The 18,334-nt window shown below is 49.3% G+C and overlaps 1 protein-coding gene across 1 annotated transcript in view; it reads left to right on the plus strand.

The window, feature by feature from the left end:
• The first annotated feature begins 5,100 nt into the window (after positions 1 to 5,100).
• Positions 5,101 to 18,334, plus strand: part of MAN1C1 (mannosidase alpha class 1C member 1) — a 67,528-nt gene continuing 54,294 nt past the window's right edge. Inside the window, exons 1-2 of the mRNA XM_068417916.1 lie at positions 5,101 to 5,382; positions 6,091 to 7,095. Of these exons, the coding sequence (XP_068274017.1) occupies positions 6,520 to 7,095 (576 nt within the window). The 5' untranslated portion in view covers positions 5,101 to 5,382; positions 6,091 to 6,519. The remainder of the gene's footprint in view (positions 5,383 to 6,090; positions 7,096 to 18,334) is intronic.

An 18,334-nucleotide genomic window follows, 5' to 3' on the forward strand; every position in this document is an offset into this window, starting at 1 on the left:
GAAAACCAGTAAGTCTGGCTGAGGTGGTGGTGGGTTTTATATTGTGCCAATGCCTCTCTCTCCTGCTAGCAGAGGACTGCCATTTGAATTCTCAGCGAGGCTTCCGTGCATCCCTGAATGTGAGTCTTAATTCAGATAATTATTATCTTGTACGTATGAATATGGAGTTAAAAGAAAAGTAGTCAAACCTGCAGATCAGTGCGTGATGATGCTTCTCAATTCAGAGCTTTGGGGGCTAAATATGCTATTTTCTGTGGTTTGAATTTGGTTCTAGCTGCTACTGGCATTTCAATGGCTTCACAGGCAGGGTGAGGTAGCTGCCTTCTCTGCATCAGCCATTTGCTCTTGACTGGTAAAGAGACGAGGGGGCTTAATAGACCCTCACTTTGCAGGTTTAGCACGTGAAAATTATCACATGAAAATTGTGTGCCTGCAGAGCACAAACTAAAGAAAACCAGGGCAAAATCCACTACTAGTTTAACTGTTCTTGTTACTTACAGCCTGCAGGCCTCCTCCTTGGCAGCACAAGATGGTCAATAGATGCTGCTGGGATCATCTGGAGGAGGAGGAAGGCTGCTCCAAAGAGCCATGCCTTAAACACATCTTTCTATACCTGTATCACCTACTTCATACATTTGTTTTCTCACACCATATATAGGTTGGTACTCCAGGCTGTAGCTGGAAGGAACTTACTCTGTTGGCTGAAGTCATTTGGGCTCTGTATCCACCCTGTCTAGGTGACATTGCCATGGTTACATTATCATTACAATTTAGCCTTCCAGTTGTCTTATTAGAATACCTCCTACCAATGATGCCAGTAATCCATCAGCACATGGTCTAATCTAACAAGCAATCACGCTTTTCACTCTCTGTTCCTTAAGTAACACAAAGCAACGGCACACTCTCCTAGGTTAAAAGCAAACTACTACATACACTGGGAAACTGCAATTCACTTTCACATAGCAGATAACGAAGTTCCTAATTATCTAGGCTTCTCAGGAGCCTCCTGTCCTCTGCTTGTATTTCTAAAACCTTAAAATAATCAATATCAGACAGATTTCTTCCGTCCTGAGTCATTATAGGCCATTGGGGATTGTTTCGCTCATTCTCACTGCGTGTAGATGAGCCCTGCTTCGAGAAATTTTAGGGCTGCTGTTTGCATAATGTATCAGCCAGTTTAAATGTATGGATTTCCCCTTATCTGATCACAATCGGATAAAATCATGGTAGCTGCAGTGGGCCTGGCAGCCTACACACAGCTAAGCCTTTAAATACACATTAGACCTTGCTGCTTGCAGGTGAGGAAAAGCAGCCTTGGGGCTGCACGGAGAGGGAAGATGCCTCAGAAGCTTTGACCTCCCTGAAACGTTCCCCGCTGGGCCACGCGTGAGAGCCTGGGGAGGGAACAGCCATCAGCCATCCCGCACTGCGTGAGCCCTCCGTTCCCAGCAGCTCATAAGATCAGGCTTCAGAAAGCCGAGCAACAAATTAGGCTCCACGCCACCGTAAAGTGTCAGAAATCCTTTAACTATGCGTGGAAAGATGGCACCTTGTTCTGTCAACCGCCCTGCCTGTTCTTTTAGAGGTAAAGGATTCCTTCTGTTTTAAAGCTGGCAATTCCACCAGGTTTTGTTGTCACTATCTACGCTTTGTAGTAGCTATCAACAAAGTTTAGGTGTCTGGTTTACATGCTGAGGCTGCCCTGTTTTAAGGATGCATTTAAATGTACTATCCCTTTCTAGTTCAATGAAACAAGGCTGGGTTGTTGGTTGGATTTCTTTTTTTTTTTCCCCCAAAACTATGTTAACTTTGAAATTGTCTGCCAGCAATACAGAGCCTTTCTTCCATCTGCCTGCTCTAGCCCTTCACTACCTAAAAATCACAGGTTTGAGTGGTTCTGAGTGTCAGAAAGGGCTTTCCGGCTAAGAACTGGAGTGTTATTCCAGCACAAGAGAGACATCTTGGCCACTCCTGCAGCCGGAATGGGAGCACTTTCTACAGTGAGAGGGGAAAAAAGAAAAAATCAAGCCTACTTTAAAAGATAGGCTGGAGGCTTGAGTGTAATTATCTTGCCAAACTCTTTTGCCTCGAGTATTATCTATCACTATGTAGTTTTCTTCCTCACAGAAAGGTAGATATTAAATTCTGGTTTTCTTATGGCCATAAAAAAGTAATTTTCTCAAAATTATTTCTTCCAGTAGTCCTGCTAAAAAGAAGAATCATAATGCAGCAGGACCCCCATCTTTCCAGTAATTATACTCTGCCTCCTAACTCCTTCAACACCAATTTCTCAATTTATTTGGCTTCTGTCTGCAACTGCAGTTATACACAGAGACTGGGCTCTCTGTCTTATTAATACACAAGCTAAAGTGTTTTACAAATGTAATTAAACATTTACCTTGAAGACAATGCTTTGTCTTCTTTAAGAAGTGTGATATCTTAATTTAACCTAATTTAGAAAACTTTTAATTTCTAAGCATTTACCTTCAAGACAATGTTATGCTAAACACAAAGCAAAACAAAAAGATTTCTTAATTTAACCTAATTAAATGATAAACCTGCAACTTTTCTATCACTGCTGTATAAAATGAAGAGCTAGGCACAGCCTTTCGGTCTGTTCAGAACTGTCTGTTTTATCATCCCTCTGGTTTGTTCTCAGCTGTCGATTTTATTATCCTACTTGATGCCCCCAAATCCTCTTAGAAAGCAGAGCTATCTAACCTTTTCGGTCCTGGGGCCATCTATAAGAAGATCAAGGGACCACCACTGCAATAGCAGAGGTTTTTGGTTTGGTGTTTTTTTGTTTGGTTGGGGGTTTTCTTTTTTTTTTTTTTTATAAGGTTGAGACAAAATGCGGCCTGCTGCTTGAGGTCTCCCCAGGGAAGAGGAGATCTGAGGAGAGTGAAGGATTATTTCCATTCAGTCTGAGGCTGAGGCAGGGTGTTAGGTGTTGGCAGAAGGGATGATGGAAGCCTGCGGAGCGATGGTCTCTTGCTGGTGCAGGTCTCTGGGGGACCACTGATAAATGCATGAGGCAGGGCAGCAACAAAAGCCCTCCCAACTGCATCGATGCTCAAAATAATGGAGCTGGCAGCTGGCTTTTAGGTTTCTCCCCCTTCCCCTGAGCTGCCCCGCGAAGGCGTGCAGAGAAGCAAAACCAAAATATCCTCTGCAAGGAGTTCCCCTGGGCTCCAAGGAGCATGTGGAGCATCTGCTGTGCTCAGTGAGGCTCTGGTGTGACCTGCCAAAACGGAGCAGCCAAATCTACTCCCTCTCCCTGGCGGTGCAGCTCAGGGCAGGGAAGGGAGAGCAGCTGCTCCGAGCGCTCCTCGAGCAGCTGCTCCGGAGGAAACCTTACGTGGTGGCTGAGAGACGGTGCCCACATCTCCCTCTTGCTCAGGCTGAACTGGTCCTGCCTGCAAACCACAGGGGATGGTTCAAAGGACACATTTCAAAACCAAATAATCAAGATGCAAATTTGCCTCTGAGGGTGGTTGCGTTCAAGGTCCACTGGGCAGCCACCAGACAGCGAAAAGCACAAGGCTTACTTCTTAGTTTTATTTTGACTAGATGAAAACCTGCAGCAGTTGTGGAGGTGTAAGGAAGGGTAAGGCAGGATGATCACTGGTCTTGGGCACAGCCGGGTCGATAGCAGCTCCCAAATCCTGCTCCTAGAGCTGCTCTGCTCTCTGCTTTCTATTGCTTATAGAACTTTTCATAGGAAAATGACAACACAGCTGATTCTCAGCTGAACAGTTCAAAATGTGGGGCCCTGCAACGTGCTCCTGCTAGACCCAGCAATCACATCAGGTAGTTCTTTCCTGTGGTGTTAGTTGTTTATGAAGAAGGAGCACACTGAGTGCAGGAAGATGTAAACAGCAGATGATTTCTTTCGCTGCAGCTCCAGCTCCTTTCCAGCCTACAAAATGTTCTCTTCTAGCTCTTCCAAGTTTAGTCACATCAATACTTCAGTGGCTGCAGTTTACCCTTTCCTGTAAAGCCTCCTCCTGCCGCAGCTCCTCTATCTCATGCTCACAGCTCCCAAAAGCCACCTCTGGTGACCTCCTCCACCCATCCAGCTCCAGTTATGAGCGGTTTCAGATGCTTTCAGTTTTGGGTGGTGCCCTTTTTTCCTCTTTCGTTATTAATTCTGTAGAAGATTTTTGGCGTTTTTTCTAACGTTTATGAGCAGAAACTCTTCAGTTCACCATCTTCACCCCCGGTATGGTGTTAACTTACAGGGTGACTGTCAGGGTTGGTTAGCGCTTGTGTAGTACATTGAAGTTTAAGGCGTGTGGTGAGGATTTAAGTGTTTGGGATTCAGATGCGCTTCATGGCAGTTGACTGTAGGCTCATAAAAAAACAGGGCAGTTTTGTGTGCGGAAAGGTGGTTCCGAAGCCATCTCTGGCCCCTCTCTGCAGCCCCTGCTCCCCTCCTTCTGTCAGGGGGTGAGGTGGTGCCTGCCAGGCCATTGGGGACACATAACCCCCAGGGTACAAAGTCCCTCCTGGGGGCTTTGACCCTCTGGCACAGCCAGAATTTGGGTGGCAGGTTATGGGGTAAACCCGCCGCTCAAGAGCCCTCACACCAGGCGAGGAGAAGGGAGGGGGCGGCGGCGCCACCCCCGCGCACCGACTGAGCCCTCACGACTCCCACAGCCCGCCCGGCGCCCTCAGCCTCTATTTAAAGTCGCTGGGCCCCTCCTCCGCCAATCGCAGCGGGGGTGGGCATGCCTCGCAGCCAATGGAAGGCTGTCTGGAGGAAAGGGGCGGGGCGAGCCGCTTCCCTAGCCCGAGCCAGGCAACTGTGGTAAACAAGCGGGCGGGTCTCCCGGCTTTGCTGGCGTTTGGAAGAGCCAACGGGCGCGGCCAGGCTCCGCCAGCCAGCCAATAGCAAGCGAGAGCGGAGCGCGGCTCTGGGGGAGAGCGTCACGGCGGGCAGGAGCTGGTGTGCTGATTGGCTGACGACGCCCCCGCCTCCTCCGCCCAGTGACCGGTGGCAGGCGGAGGGGCGGGGCGAGGGGCGGGGCTGCCGGCGCTGTCGCAGTGAGCGGCGGCGGAGGCGGCGGGAGGGCTGCGTGTGCGGGCGCCGGGCAGCGCAGCCCGGCGGGTCCCCTTCGGCGGGGCGGGGAGGAGGTGGAAAGCGGAGGCCTCTGAGTAGCTTGGTGCAGTTGGGTACTTCCCTCCTGGGTGACTGAATGGGCGGGAGAGCGGAGCTTCCCCCGGGAGAGCCCGGCAGGCAGCCAGCCTCGTCCTCCTCTTAGTTTAACGGGCACTTGCGGGCGCTGACAGCAGCGAGGGGCTCCCGCGGTGGAGATGCGCGGGCAGGACAGAAGATTTTCCTCCCTGTAGGACCCAGAGCGGCTTGGATTTGTCAGAGGGGTGAGTAAACAGGGCTGGGGGTAGGAAAGCGTCCGCCGAGCGGGTTTAGCGGCGTGTTTGGGGTGCAGCGCCGTTCCTACCCGTAGGAGTAGGGGTGATTTGGGGCTTGGAGGTAGGGCTCTAAAACGTGCCCTGCTTTTTGAAAGTGGTCCTGCTTGCTTTCGTGGTCTGGAAGTTGCGCTCTGTCTCTTCCAGCTCATATAAGAAGGGGACTGGGGGGGGAGGCAGAGATTTGGGAGAAAGGGGGGAATTCGCCGCGATCCATAAAAAAATCCGTAGATTTTTTTTTTCCTTAAGAAACTTAGCCCGAGCCAAGCTTTCCGCATGGCTTGTTTGCAGCCCCATCGTCTCTAGCGCTGTGCGGGCGAAGGCAGCTCCCGGCAGCCTGGTGAGGAGAGGAGCAGCTTCGTCCCTGTCTGCCCGTGCTCTGCCCCACCCGGGGGTTTTCCTCGCTCCTCGTCAGGGCACGGATGCTCCTCTTGGCCCCAGGGCTGCCCCGGCAGCCCGGAGCTGTAGGGGATGGTGCAGAGCTGGGAGCTGCTCGCAGGCTAGAGACTTGATGAGTCTGGAGAGAGGGAAAGCGAACTGGTGTGGCTGGAGGAGGGGAACGGCTGGGGAGGCGGCAGACCCTCCGGGACGTAGGCTATAACGCCGGCTGCATCCTTCTTGGTGTTGAATGAACGCGCTCTTATCTGCCCCCCCTCGCAGAAATGCTGCAGCATGAACCCACCGCCTAGAGAGAAGGGATCGCACCTCCCCGGCACCGCTCCCTGAGCCAGCCCGACAGCAGCCGTCCGGCGGGCAGCCTGCACGGGGGACTGACGCCGGGAGCAGCCCAGCCCTGCCGCCCGGCTCCGGCGGGATGCGCTCGCCGCTGCCTTCATGCCGGGAGGGGAGACTCTGAACCGCAGCTCCGCGCCCTGCGAGCCTCTCGGGCAAGGACCCCGGGCAGCGGCGGGGCCCCGCGGCGCAGCCCAGTCCGGAGCCATCCACGTGTCACCCGCCGGCGGCCCCCGGTGAAGGCGCCCGCTCCAGCCGGTGGTGCGGGGGCGCGTCCCTGAGCCTTTCGCCGCAGAAGCCAGCGGCTCTCCCCGGGGTGGCGGCTGATCCCGCCCGGCGGCCGCGATCCGGTGCCCCATGGTGCTGCTGCGGAAGCTGCCGGGCATGCCGGGCTGGCCGGCGGCGCTGGGGCTGCGGCTGCCGCAGAAGTTCCTATTCCTGCTCTTCCTCTCGGGCCTCCTCACGCTGTGCTTCGGGGCCCTCTTCCTCCTGCCCGATTCCTCCCGCTTCAAGCGCCTCTTCCTGCCCCGCCGGGCCACCACCTCCTCCTCCTCTTCTTCGTCCGCCTCCTCTTCCTCCGCCTCCTCCTCCTCCACCCGCGACACCGGCCTGCCCCGCAGCCCCCCAGCCGCCGCCGAGCCCCGCCACGCCAGCCCCGCCGCCCCCCGCCGCCTCCGGGAGAAGCTCCGCACGGCCGCCCGCATGGCCGGCCCGCCGGCCCACACCGCGCCGGGCTCCCGGCAGCAGGTGCAGGGCGGCGAGCGGAGAGCCCAGCCCGCCACCGGAGCGCCCCCCGCCGCCGCCGACCGGGAGACGCGAGCTCCGTTCCGCTTCGACTACGAGCGGTTCCGCCGGAGCCTCCGCCACCCGGTGCGGGGCAGGCGGCCCGGCGATGACCCCGAGACCCGCGCCCGCAGGATGAAGATTAAAGAGGTGAGGAGCCCTCACGCCGCCCTCACCTCCCTTCATGGCCATGTCCCCCCTCAGTCAGCCCTTGCCTCCCTTCACAGCCATGTCCCCCCTCAGCCCTCACGGCCATGTCCCCCCTCAGTCAGCCCTCACCTCCCCTCACAGCCTTTCCTTTATTCCTTTATCCTTTCCTCATTGCCCCCACTCTCCTCACACACCCCTCACTTTCCCAGCCTTTCCCCCATGTCCCACGCAGGCCCCTCACACCCCTCTCTCCTGTTCCCAAGGAAGGTGACAGGAATTAGGGGGTGTCTTTGTCTGTGGGGGTGTCCCGCAGCGTGGCCCTGCGCCTGCGAGGTGTCAGCGGGTGCACGCGCCTGTCGGCGTCTGCACGCGCCTTGTCTCATAGGAGAGGAAATGTGAGGGCAGCCTGAGAGGGTGTGACTAGAAATTAAAGAGCTGAAATTAGGCAAAGGGAAATTTTAGCTTGGTTATTAGGGGAAAAAAAAAAACTCGCTTGGTGGGAGTTGTCTGTGGTTGTGCAAGAGGCTCCCTCCTGGGTTATCAGCGTAAATCTGGCTGCTTTACTCAAAATCTGGTAGATGACGAAACTTGCGCTGGTCTGCGGGGATGGACAGACGGACGGGGATGGACAGACGGACAGGATGTGCCCTCGCAGAGGTCGGGGAAGGAGGCGTGAGGCTGGCTGTCCCTGTGAATCATTTTGTTGCTTGCTCCAGGTGGAGTTGGCTTGGGACTTGTTACCTGCTAACAGCAACCTGAAGACTGCCCTCGCTTAGAGAGCCCGGGTAACCTCATCGGTGGGGTTACAGGGGTGTCACAGAGGGGAGAACGTGGCCTGGTGCCTCCAGTTTGTGCGTGAAAGCCTGGCAGCCTCACGAGCGTTGCAGAGCAATCTGTGACCTAGTTAACCAAGAGCTATAGATTCTCTGTAGTAGTCGATTGTGTTTGTGCTGTGCTGGATAACCAACTCGGACTGAATTTTGGTGTAGGAAGAGGTGCCAATAAGTAAAATGCACTGATTTAGTTAAGCTGATCATAAATTTCCTGGGTTTGTTCTCTCACAGAGGTGTAAGGAGTTCAGCAAAGATGCTGCACCAGGTTGAACAGAGAAGGAAGTCAAAGAAAACGCACCGAGGGCTTTCATCCGCTGTAACCTGCGTCTTAAAACCAGTTTTTTAATGCTCCCCTACTGACCTCTCTGTTAGTCATTAAAACAAAGGCTGCACCGCTGGTGAAATTCCAACTTCTCTGCCAGGCAACCAGACACAACACACCCAGGGGTGCTGGGTGTCCTTACGATCCCAGGTGTGATGGAGCCATCCTTTCGTTCAGCATCTCAGCTGCAGGGTATTCAGAATATTCCAGTACCCAGCCCTCTCGTGTGCTTGGAGTTGTGGAGTATGTGCTTGGGTACGCTGCAGGCTCCTGCTTTCAAGGTATGCTAGGGTAGCATGACATACCCGTGAACAACCCAGCTTCCACTCTGTACAAACACATCAAATTGGAAATCAAATTTATGAAAGCTAGTGGAATTCAGTCCTTTATTTGTAGTTAATTATTTTTTAAATATAGGATTATTGCAAGTTGTATGGATTCAGCCCCATCTGTTTATAACAGCCATAATCACTGCCGGGTAGCAGAGTTAGATTTTTCAAGGATGAGAATCCATAAATACTAGTTTTATGCTGACAGCTAATTGCTCCTCAAACATGGCCCTTATTCCTTAAAAGTGACTGCACTTCTATTTATTCATAAAGAGAGAGAGAAACAAATAATGGTGCTGAGATATGAGACCGTGCAAACCAAGGGATGGTGGTGCAGCTTGTGGAAGAGATAAGGTGTGTCCTTTTGCGAATCAGAAAGACACGAGGAAAACAAAGCAAGAGAGGTTAGAAGACAAATGCTGTATAAAAAGAAGCAGATGGGGGGAAAAAAAATTGCAAGGAAGAAATAAGTCATGATACAGCATTTGGATTAGCAAATACTCCTCACATGATGTGAGAGATGCCTGCAGGGGCAGGCAGTGGGTTTGCTGGCCGGGGTAAGGTGTGTGTGCAGTAGCAGCAAGTAGCTTTTCATTCCTTCTTCCAGAGCTTTAAGCCCTGTAATTTGCTAAAATGTGTTTCCAACTGTCCTGGTACTTAAGGTTTTTTTGGTTTGGGGTTTTTTTTTCCCCCTCCTTAGGCCATTCTTACAGGTCAGCACCTATATAACAGGGAGGATGGATAGGGATGGGATTTGTTGTTATTTTTTTCCCCCCACATCTGTCTGCCAGAGCCTAGATGAAAGCCAGGAGAAAGAACTGGTGCATGATCAAAGACTAGGGCTGATGCCCAACCTAGAGATGTGGAACTTTGTGTTTTCTGGTAGGACCCTTCAGTTTGAGCAGGAGTCGGAGCAGGCGTCTGCTCTTTTCCCACACAACCTCTAAGCTGCTTGATGCCTCAGCCAAAGAAGAGGATGTGTCATTTGTTTCTTCGCTGTTATGTGTGGAAAGTGTCGACTAACGTCATCCTGATAGACTTTTTCTGCTTAAAAGACAGTGTTGTCAGAGTGTGAAACCCACCACTGTGGCATCTCCCACTTCACTGCTGTTTGGGCAAAGCTCTGAGCAGCACACGGGGCACAGGAGCTGTTCGCAGGTTAAAGACTCTGGCTGGGGTATATCTGCCTCGCTCGCTTCTGTGCTTTGAATGCTGTGTTCCCTGGTAGTGTAGAAAGGAAAAGAGGTGGATTAGCAAGTTGAAATGGCACGTAGAAGTCTGCTAAAAGGAGTAAGTACCACAGTGAGCTGAGCTGACGTGTGCATGCAGGTATTCTGCTTTGCACTGGTGGGTAACTTAGCAGAGTGGCAGACTTCTCAGGTTCGACTTAACCTTTTTAAGTCCAGAGACAATAAGCAGTTGTTTTCCTGAGAAGGAGAAAAAAAAGAGAGCACCTGTATTGCACAAACTGCTTACTGCAAAGGTCGTTGGTCACCTGGAGAATTGCCTAGGATATACTGCTGTGCGTTACTGTGGGCAGCTGAGCACTGTGGGCACCTGACCTTTTGAAGAAAACTGCAGTAAAACCAAATAACAATCTCCCCATGCTGCAGGCTGGGAAATTTAAGAGGGCCTGGGATTATTAATCTCTTAAACTGACCTCTGAAAAACCTGTTAGTTCTGTAATTGCTCAGTCATGCATGGCTTCAGGGAGTAGCTAATTTTTTACATGTGCCAAATGCTAATCACTGATTTTTTAAAAAAAAAAAAAAGGGAAGAAAAGTGGTTGTAGTCGTAAAGTGACTGTAGAAATGCCACAGTGGGATTCCATATTTATTTGTGCTCGACAATTTCCAGATCAAATTGGCTCAGTGAAAAGTCAAAATGATTTCCCCTCCAACTGTCGCTACTGCAAACTCAGCCTCAGATCTGGGAAAATCAGACTGTGTGGTTTCTGCCTTTTGCATCATAACCAGTAATAAAGATTTTGCTGTTGGAGCTGACCTGACAGTTTTGCTGATGATGGATGAAGCAAACCAGACTGCTGCTTGCTGTACTGTTGCTGTGGTGGCTTCATGGGTCTCACAGGTAGGGAAGCGGTGAGGAGAGAGAACAGCACTTCTCTGAAGTATTTTTATACCAACCTTACTAATGCTGTCCAGTGCTTAAGAACAACCACTGTAACCAGCTAGGCCAGAAGGTGTCCATTAATGAAATTAAACTAGCTAGCTTACTTCCAGTCATGAGGTGTGAGAAAAATGTGAACAGTGAAAGAGATCTGCTGGTTTTTCTTTTCTTCTCTGGGTACAAAAGGCACGTTTCCTTGCCTGATGCCTGAGAATACCTAATAGCTTAACCTGACAGTGTCCTTTGTCCCTTTCAAATAAGGGAATATGTCAAATTCAGGCAGGTTTTTAGTCCTCTGCTGGAATTGTACCCTTGGGTTTGACACATGCATTCATTTCCTCCGGATTAGTAATACTGAAGCCTGTTTGTTTTACAGTGCAGTTCTCCTCATCCTGGCTCTTCTTCCTGTCTCCACCTTCCTTTGCCTCACCTTGCTGTCTGCTGTCCTCTTTTAACACAGCTCTAAATATGTTTTTGCTTTCGAAAATCAGACCCCAGGGGGAAGAAGGCCATCAGAGCCGTGTACACAGTTATCCTGCGTCGCTCTGCAGATTAGCAGGCACCTGTTAAGGTAGATCAGTCTTTTAAACACAAATGTCTTGACAGTTTGTCACTAGATGATAACTGGCAAGAAACAGGGATGTTCTCAGGAGCTGAACTTTTGTGGAAAGTTAGTTGGTTGCTGAGTTTCCTTTGTGTGGTTTTGACCGGTGATCGCTTCTGCAATGGCAAAGCCAGAGCTGGGGACGTGCTGCTGGTTCTCCTTCGGAATTCGTGCCGCAGCCCTGACCCCTGCTGGGAGCAGAGCCTGGCCAGACCCGTTCCATCTGCACACCTCCGTGGAGGCGAGCCGTGCGTGTTCTCAGGGGGTTTTACATGGGTGGTTGTGATCACTGATGTGTTGAAAGCAGGGCTCAGAACAGTTCTCAGTTTGAGTTACGGCTGGCCTGTTTATCGTTCGTCCCTGAGCCATCCCATTTCTGAAGCCAGCACTAAAAGGGTTTCAGGCATCTCCCTTCCCCTACACTGTGCAACTTATTGCATTTGGAGAAGATGCCTTTTCTTTCTGTAATCTGGGGATGAGCAGTACTACAAACAAATAACGTAATCCGTCAGTGGCTGCGGTACGTGAGCCGCACCACGCACAGTTCGGGATGGAAGGGCGCCTGCCCGTGCACATCCTTCTCACCAAGACCTGTGGAAAACATCTAATCCTTTGTGCTGGTCATGTGTAAACCCAGCGGCTTCCAGCAGACTTACTTTGGTCACTGGGAGTAAAGAAAACTGTTCTCAGTAAAATTCTTATTATAATGGACTAGAATGATGATCTCAGATCAGTCAGGTGTACTGCGATCAGGTCATAATTCTTTGGAGTAGAAATTCCTTTTCAATGAGAGAGTTTCTCTGCAGTGTGAAGCACTGACTGGCTCCAGGCTTGCTGGAATTTTCCTTTGCTCCATGCTTCTTCTCATGCATTTATTTACTGAACCTGTGAAAAAGGGTACTGTGCTGTAAATCCCACAAATGGTGCGTACAGTGGATTTTTTGCTTCACTAGCCTCTGGTGGATTAATGCAAACAAAATTTAGACCCAACCTGTCTCAGCCTCTTTCGGCTCTAGGGTCTGCAGTTAATTGACTAAAAAAATGTTTGTTCTGTTGGCATAATGCATGAGTATAGAAAATACTTCCCATACTGTGCTCCGTGCTGCAGTGCTGCTTGCCTTAGAGATGCCAGCGATACCTTAGTGCACACTATTACTGATACTACTAGAGCTGGGGGCATTTTGGAATTTGGAAGCACTGTGCAATTCGAAGACATTTGTTCTTATCTACAAAATCTAGCGCTGAAAGCACTTGTTCCCCGACAACTAAATTTAGTGTGAGGCTAGTTTAGAAATCGCCACTTAAAGACAATGCGCTATTCACACAACAGCAAAATTGGTGGAGTGTGGACCTCTCCAGGCAGATCACAGATAATGACTGAATGCAAGTGCTGGACGTGGTGAAATGAGTTTCCAGGCCACACACAAGCGTGTTGTGCAGAAGGACCTACACCTCGCTGAATTACTTCAGTAAATACACGTAAGCTCTTTGAAAGGTCTCAAACATAAAGACAAGGGGGTTAGGGCAGCAGGGCTGGAGCCTGTCGGTCACATCCTGCTGTAACCACGCTCGGGTGCCCTCGGGGAGCAGGACCGAGCGTGGCCGTGGGCTGAGCGGGGGGTCACGTAGCTGGGGGCTGCGCTGGTGAGGCGTCAGGGGGTACCGGGGTGGGCCACGCTCCCATCACCCCCCCATTCTGCCATCGGTCTGGGGACTGTGTATGTGCAGTTGTGCAGATATTTACTAAAAAGCTTCTGTCTTTCCAGCCAAAATATTTAGAGACTCCTGATTAACTTTTCAATCAACAATTAAATTTGCCTCTTAATGGGAGAAAGATTTTTGTGTCTAGTATTCTTTCCTTTGATTAGCATCATCTGGTAAAGCCTTGCATATAGATCCAATTGTGTTTGTTTTACTCTCTTAGTCTTATTATTGTTTAGATTGTTTATCATTTTGTTTTGATGTTTTTTTAATATGTTTTTCAGTATTTAAAACAGTTCAGGTTTTAGATGGGAGACGGGGGGAAAGGAGAATGTATCTTGGATCAGTCTGTGATTTAGTTCTGAATATACAACTGACATGAAGCTGTCAAAAGGAGGAAGCAGGAAAGAGTATTCACTTCATTGGTGGGAAGATGAAATCTTGTGCTTGGAGCATTCGAATTTTTATACTCAGGAAAGAGACTAAATTTACATTCCCCAAAAAAGTACTTTTCACTGAACGCTGTGAATGGATTCGTCACGAGGAGCGAACACGCTCCCATGATTGCTGTCTTTACTGCATATCCCCTTGGCGCTTCAGTTCATCATATGACACAATATTTTGGAAGGGCTCCAGAGGAGCTGTCATGGGCAGAGGTGTCAGCCATCCGTGCATAATGCGGGTGTATTGTGCGTGATGGACCCAGACCACTGGAGGAAGGAGAGCACAGCGGGAACACTGAAGGACTGGGTAATAAACATCCTCTATTTATGGGACAGGGATGTTACTCATTTGTACTCTTACTAAAGGGAGCAGAGCATCTACTGTTAATTAGAACAGGACACTTGGTCCTGGGTTCTGTTCCTGACGGCAAATTCATCACGCCACTGTATGGATCCAGTCTGCACCTCTGTAAAATGGGCACAATTTTTTTTATCCATAATCCAGCAAGCTGATATGAGGCAAAACTGTTTCCTCTTGGGCACTTCAGCATTCCCCGGGAAGACACTGGAGTGTAAGTAATGGCTGGAGGTTGCACTAAGCTGAAGTGACGTTAGTGCTTCCCTTTTGCATCTACATATCTTGACAGCAGGGATGCACAGTCCCTTGTGTGTGTATCTGCTGCGTACTAGAATCAAAGGAGAGCCATCAGCGGTGTTTAAAAAGGGTAAGTGTGCTCTTAATGCTTACTTCTTCCCTTAGCAGAAAGGTCACGGAGCCTGGCTTTCTAGGAATAGAGTCCTGCGTGCTGAAAGCCCCAGGCGTCCTTAGAGCCCCCTCATGCAGTTTGTCACTTTCCCCATCCCTCTGTTGGCAGTTCCTGCTGTGTCACCCACCCTGCCCAGGGGGGCTTGTTGCTCTTCCCAGTGTCCCCCCTCGGCTGTGGGGGCCAGAGGCACTGATCCAGCTCCGGGCTGTGGCTGAACAGAGCAGGAGCTTGTGCTGCTCTCCTGCCTGTAGTGGCGGGTACTCTGTGGGTCCCTCCTCCAGTCTGCTGGCAATTTGCACTGAACTTTAGTTTCTTTGTGACCTCTACCCTCTGTCAAACCCAATTGAAGTTTTCCAGCTCAGAAGTTACTGGGGAGGACGGGCAGACGACAGCTGAGCAGAAAACAGTTCTCGGGCTTATTTGAGCTAATTGTTCTGATGGTTGTGATTGAGTGGGAGCCAGGAACTCATTAGTTCTAATCTGGCCTCCAACACTTCTATAGCATGGCCATAGAGCTGCTGTTGTATTTCTCTCTCTCTGAGTTTATTAGTGGGTAGAACGATATCCTAAGAGTAAGGCTGCAAAGAATAATAAATGCAAGAGATTTAGAAATTCTACAGCATCTCCTCGTGCCAACAGCACTTGCACAGGATGATGAGATACAGTGACGCTATATGTTCAGTACATCCTAGAGAACGTCTCTTCTCTAAGAGCTGGTGCTCGCTTCAGAGGAAGTCGGTGACAGAACTCCCACTGATTTATGGAGCGAGATGGCTCTGAAAACTGTACTGAGAATTGGAACCATGTTAGTAACGTCCGAGCAAACCGTGTTTAAAACAGGGTTCTTGCTCTAATTGTGTTAACATGATTTCCCTGGGCAGTAAAGAAAGTGCATAACCATGTACTTTGCACAGTAACAAAAGATAATTATAATGTAATCACATTTCATCCATCCTGAAACCCTCCTGCTGTCTGGGTTAGCCAGCCCAGCTCACAAATAAAACGCTTCCAGTGGAAATGTGGATGTTTCTGGCTCTTCTTCCATCTGAGCCTTCATTTTCCTCTGGAGTTATCTAGGAAGGACACATCTTTATGTTGGTAATTCAGCATTGTGCTAGATGAACCCAAACAAAGCTGTGGCTGATTTCTGGTGCTGTTTTAGTTTCCTTGAAGGCCGTCCTCCAATACTGATACAATGTTAGGATTCCTCAGTCCTGAAATATCTTAGCTGTATTTGACTTTCTCACCCATCAGACATTTGTCCTGCGTGTCAGTGAGCCCTCCGACAACCAGAACATTTCGGGGTGTGGATCTGCCCACTCTCATCGGTGGCTGCACAGTAGAATAATTCAAAAGAGTGATTTTTGAAAGGCAGCTCCTTAACTGGGGTAGGATAAAGCAGCAGGCAGCTGTCTTCTCTTCTGGTTCCTTCATCTCTGGATTTCAGAGACTTAAATAAAATTTTGAGTTTAATATTAGGGTGAAATTTGGTGAGTGGAAGCTTGTTGCTTAGGTCTTGAAAGGAAGCATGGCCAGAGCAGTACTGTGGGAGCCACTTCCACACTGGCAGGGACATGGAGTCCGTGACCAAGGAGGTGCCTCGTGTCTCTAATTTTGATGAATCTTTATGGTTCTTTTCTTTAGTTTATTACCCAGATCCCCTAACTTGCCATTTCTTGCTTTATTCTTTCAGCAGTTCATTTATCATCGGTGTATGATGACTGTCTAGTGCAGCGCTGGAATGATGCCAGGGCCAAGCCCTGGTCCCTCCCGTGATGGGAGGTCAGGCTAAATGAAAGCGAGTCCCCTTCATCCTGCCAGCTGAATTCTAACATTGTTCTAACATCCACTCCACCAGCTTCATTTTTATTAAAGAACCAGTGTTTGCAACCTGATTTGTATGATTTATTGTTGACTGAGGGACTCTTGGAAGAGTTTATCAGCCTCTGGCTAATAAATTTGCTACCGTGGTCCAAGAATTTTTCATAACACTTTTGTAAGGTGACAACTCTGACGTGAGGCTCTAGGAAGGCTGTGAGTGAGTTTCTTGTGTCTGTTATTAGCTATTACCTTTGATAAATTATTGGACTAATCTCTACTGAGTACTTAATGCTTGAAATTGTTCTGTTCCTCTCTTCAGAAGTTCAAATCACAAGTAATTCTTGAAAGGGGAGAGGACAGCAACACTCCAATCTGTCCCTCAGAGCAAGGACTACAAAGACAGATGGGCAGCAGGTGAACCAGCAAGAAATCATTAAACTAAACTCATCCTCCCAGATCTCTCCTGTTAAGCCATCCAAGTGTGAGAGAAAGCACGAGGTGTGCTGGCAGTTCTCGACTTCCCTCTTTTCTCCTGTTCCAGCGTTTGGTCTGAGACAAAGACAGTTTCTAAACAGATGTTTCTTCTGCTCCTAAGTCCATTCTCACAGTGCAGAACAGAAGCGAAGCAGGGTAACTCCTGACCTGTATTTACTTTTTTTCCTTTCTTTCCTTCCTTCAGTTATCCCATCTGCTCACGACTGCTTTTTGGGCCCTTGAGCCATCCATGTGTCAAAAGCAATTCACGCTTTGCCGGTGCTGGGAGGAAAGTGGCAGATCAGATGCACGGTCCTGAAATGGGAAAAGTAAGATGTGCATATTGAGCCGCTGAGTGAATCTGTGACCGTGCTAAGTTTTTTTTCCAGTGTGAAAGGACTCCTCACATCTTACAGTGTGGGACCTATTCAAAGCTGTGATTCCTTTTTCCAGATTTAGAGGCCAAACAGAGACCAGTTTAGTCTGTTTAGGTTGTCATTAGCCAAGATTGTGCCCCGAGCCACGGTGTGAATCAGTTCAGTTCACCCACCGGGCTCCCTGCTCTGACTTAGCAGCTCTCTCCGAGTCACTTGTGTTCCAAAGCATCTTGCTGTGTCCCAAGCTGAGAAATCTCTTCTTCCCAAAAGAGGATGTGGCTGATTGTGTGGTTGATCTTCGCTTTTTATATCTGAAAATGCTTTGGAAATGTTTCTTTGGGTGACCTAGAGCTCTTCAGCTGTCCAACTTGGGCTGCTGGATTCAAAGCCTCACACGAGCCTTGGCCCTCTGGTGCATCAGAATTTCTGTAATGGTGCTTCGAGGTGACTGTCGGGATATTTCTGCTCTGGGCGAGGAAAGCTTTATTTCCTTGCCTCAGGACAGCTCTGTGGCAGATTTATGCACAGACTCTAGTCACTGTTTAGTCTTTCACTTCCATACCCACAGAGTACTCCTTCCGTGGTCCCACATCCAAGGCTCAGGAGTACAAAGCCTCGTGCCTTCTCTGTTTTTTTTCTTTTCATAACTGATTTGTTTGACATCTGTCCCACAGGCTGTCAAACAGGTAGGCCTGATAGGTTCTACAGACATTTTTCTCTTTTCTTTTTATTATTTTCCTTGAAAAAGAAAAGGAAAAATGTCCCGCCTCTTTTTTTTTTTTTTCCCCCCTTGCAGTCTGCCCATTTTTGGTTAGTTATTGCTACAGCTTCTTTTAGAGCATCCCCTTGGGCTCCGGCTCTCCAGAAATGAGAATCTTGTGCAGATGGTATCTTTAGGGAAAGAGAAAATTACTTACCTTGTCATAATGCAGGTCTGGAAAAACAATCTTGCTTAGTATTTGTGTTTCCATCCACTTTCCCTTTGAACGTGGGGGTATTATGGTGAGGAGCTGACGGATTCTGGCCTGGGTGTTTAACTGATCGTTATACATCATTCACCTGGAATGTTGGTCACTTTTAAGGAGAATTTGTAGTCTGTGTGTAATTAGGGATTTACGAGGACAGTGTGCTGTACACGCTTGAAGGGACATCGCTGAAATGTAAGAGCCCTCAAGGCAGCCTATAGGTACGTCACAGTGCCCAAAATCCTAAGAGCAAGGAGAATTTCCTGCCTGATTTATGCTGCAGGCACAAAACTCCGGAGGGGAACTCTGAGGTGACATTAGAAGAAGCACAATTACTAGGTAAGTAATTTTTTTCCACTTTCTTTTAACAAGGCATGCTGAAATTAAACAGTAGTCACTAAGAAAAGCCATTACCAGACTGTCCAACCTAGAGTTAAAAGGACTCGAAAAACCCAAATAATAGTGTCACACAAAGT

Source organism: Nyctibius grandis, chromosome 24 (assembly GCF_013368605.1).
Source record: "Nyctibius grandis isolate bNycGra1 chromosome 24, bNycGra1.pri, whole genome shotgun sequence".
Classification (NCBI taxonomy): Eukaryota; Metazoa; Chordata; class Aves; order Nyctibiiformes; family Nyctibiidae; genus Nyctibius; species Nyctibius grandis.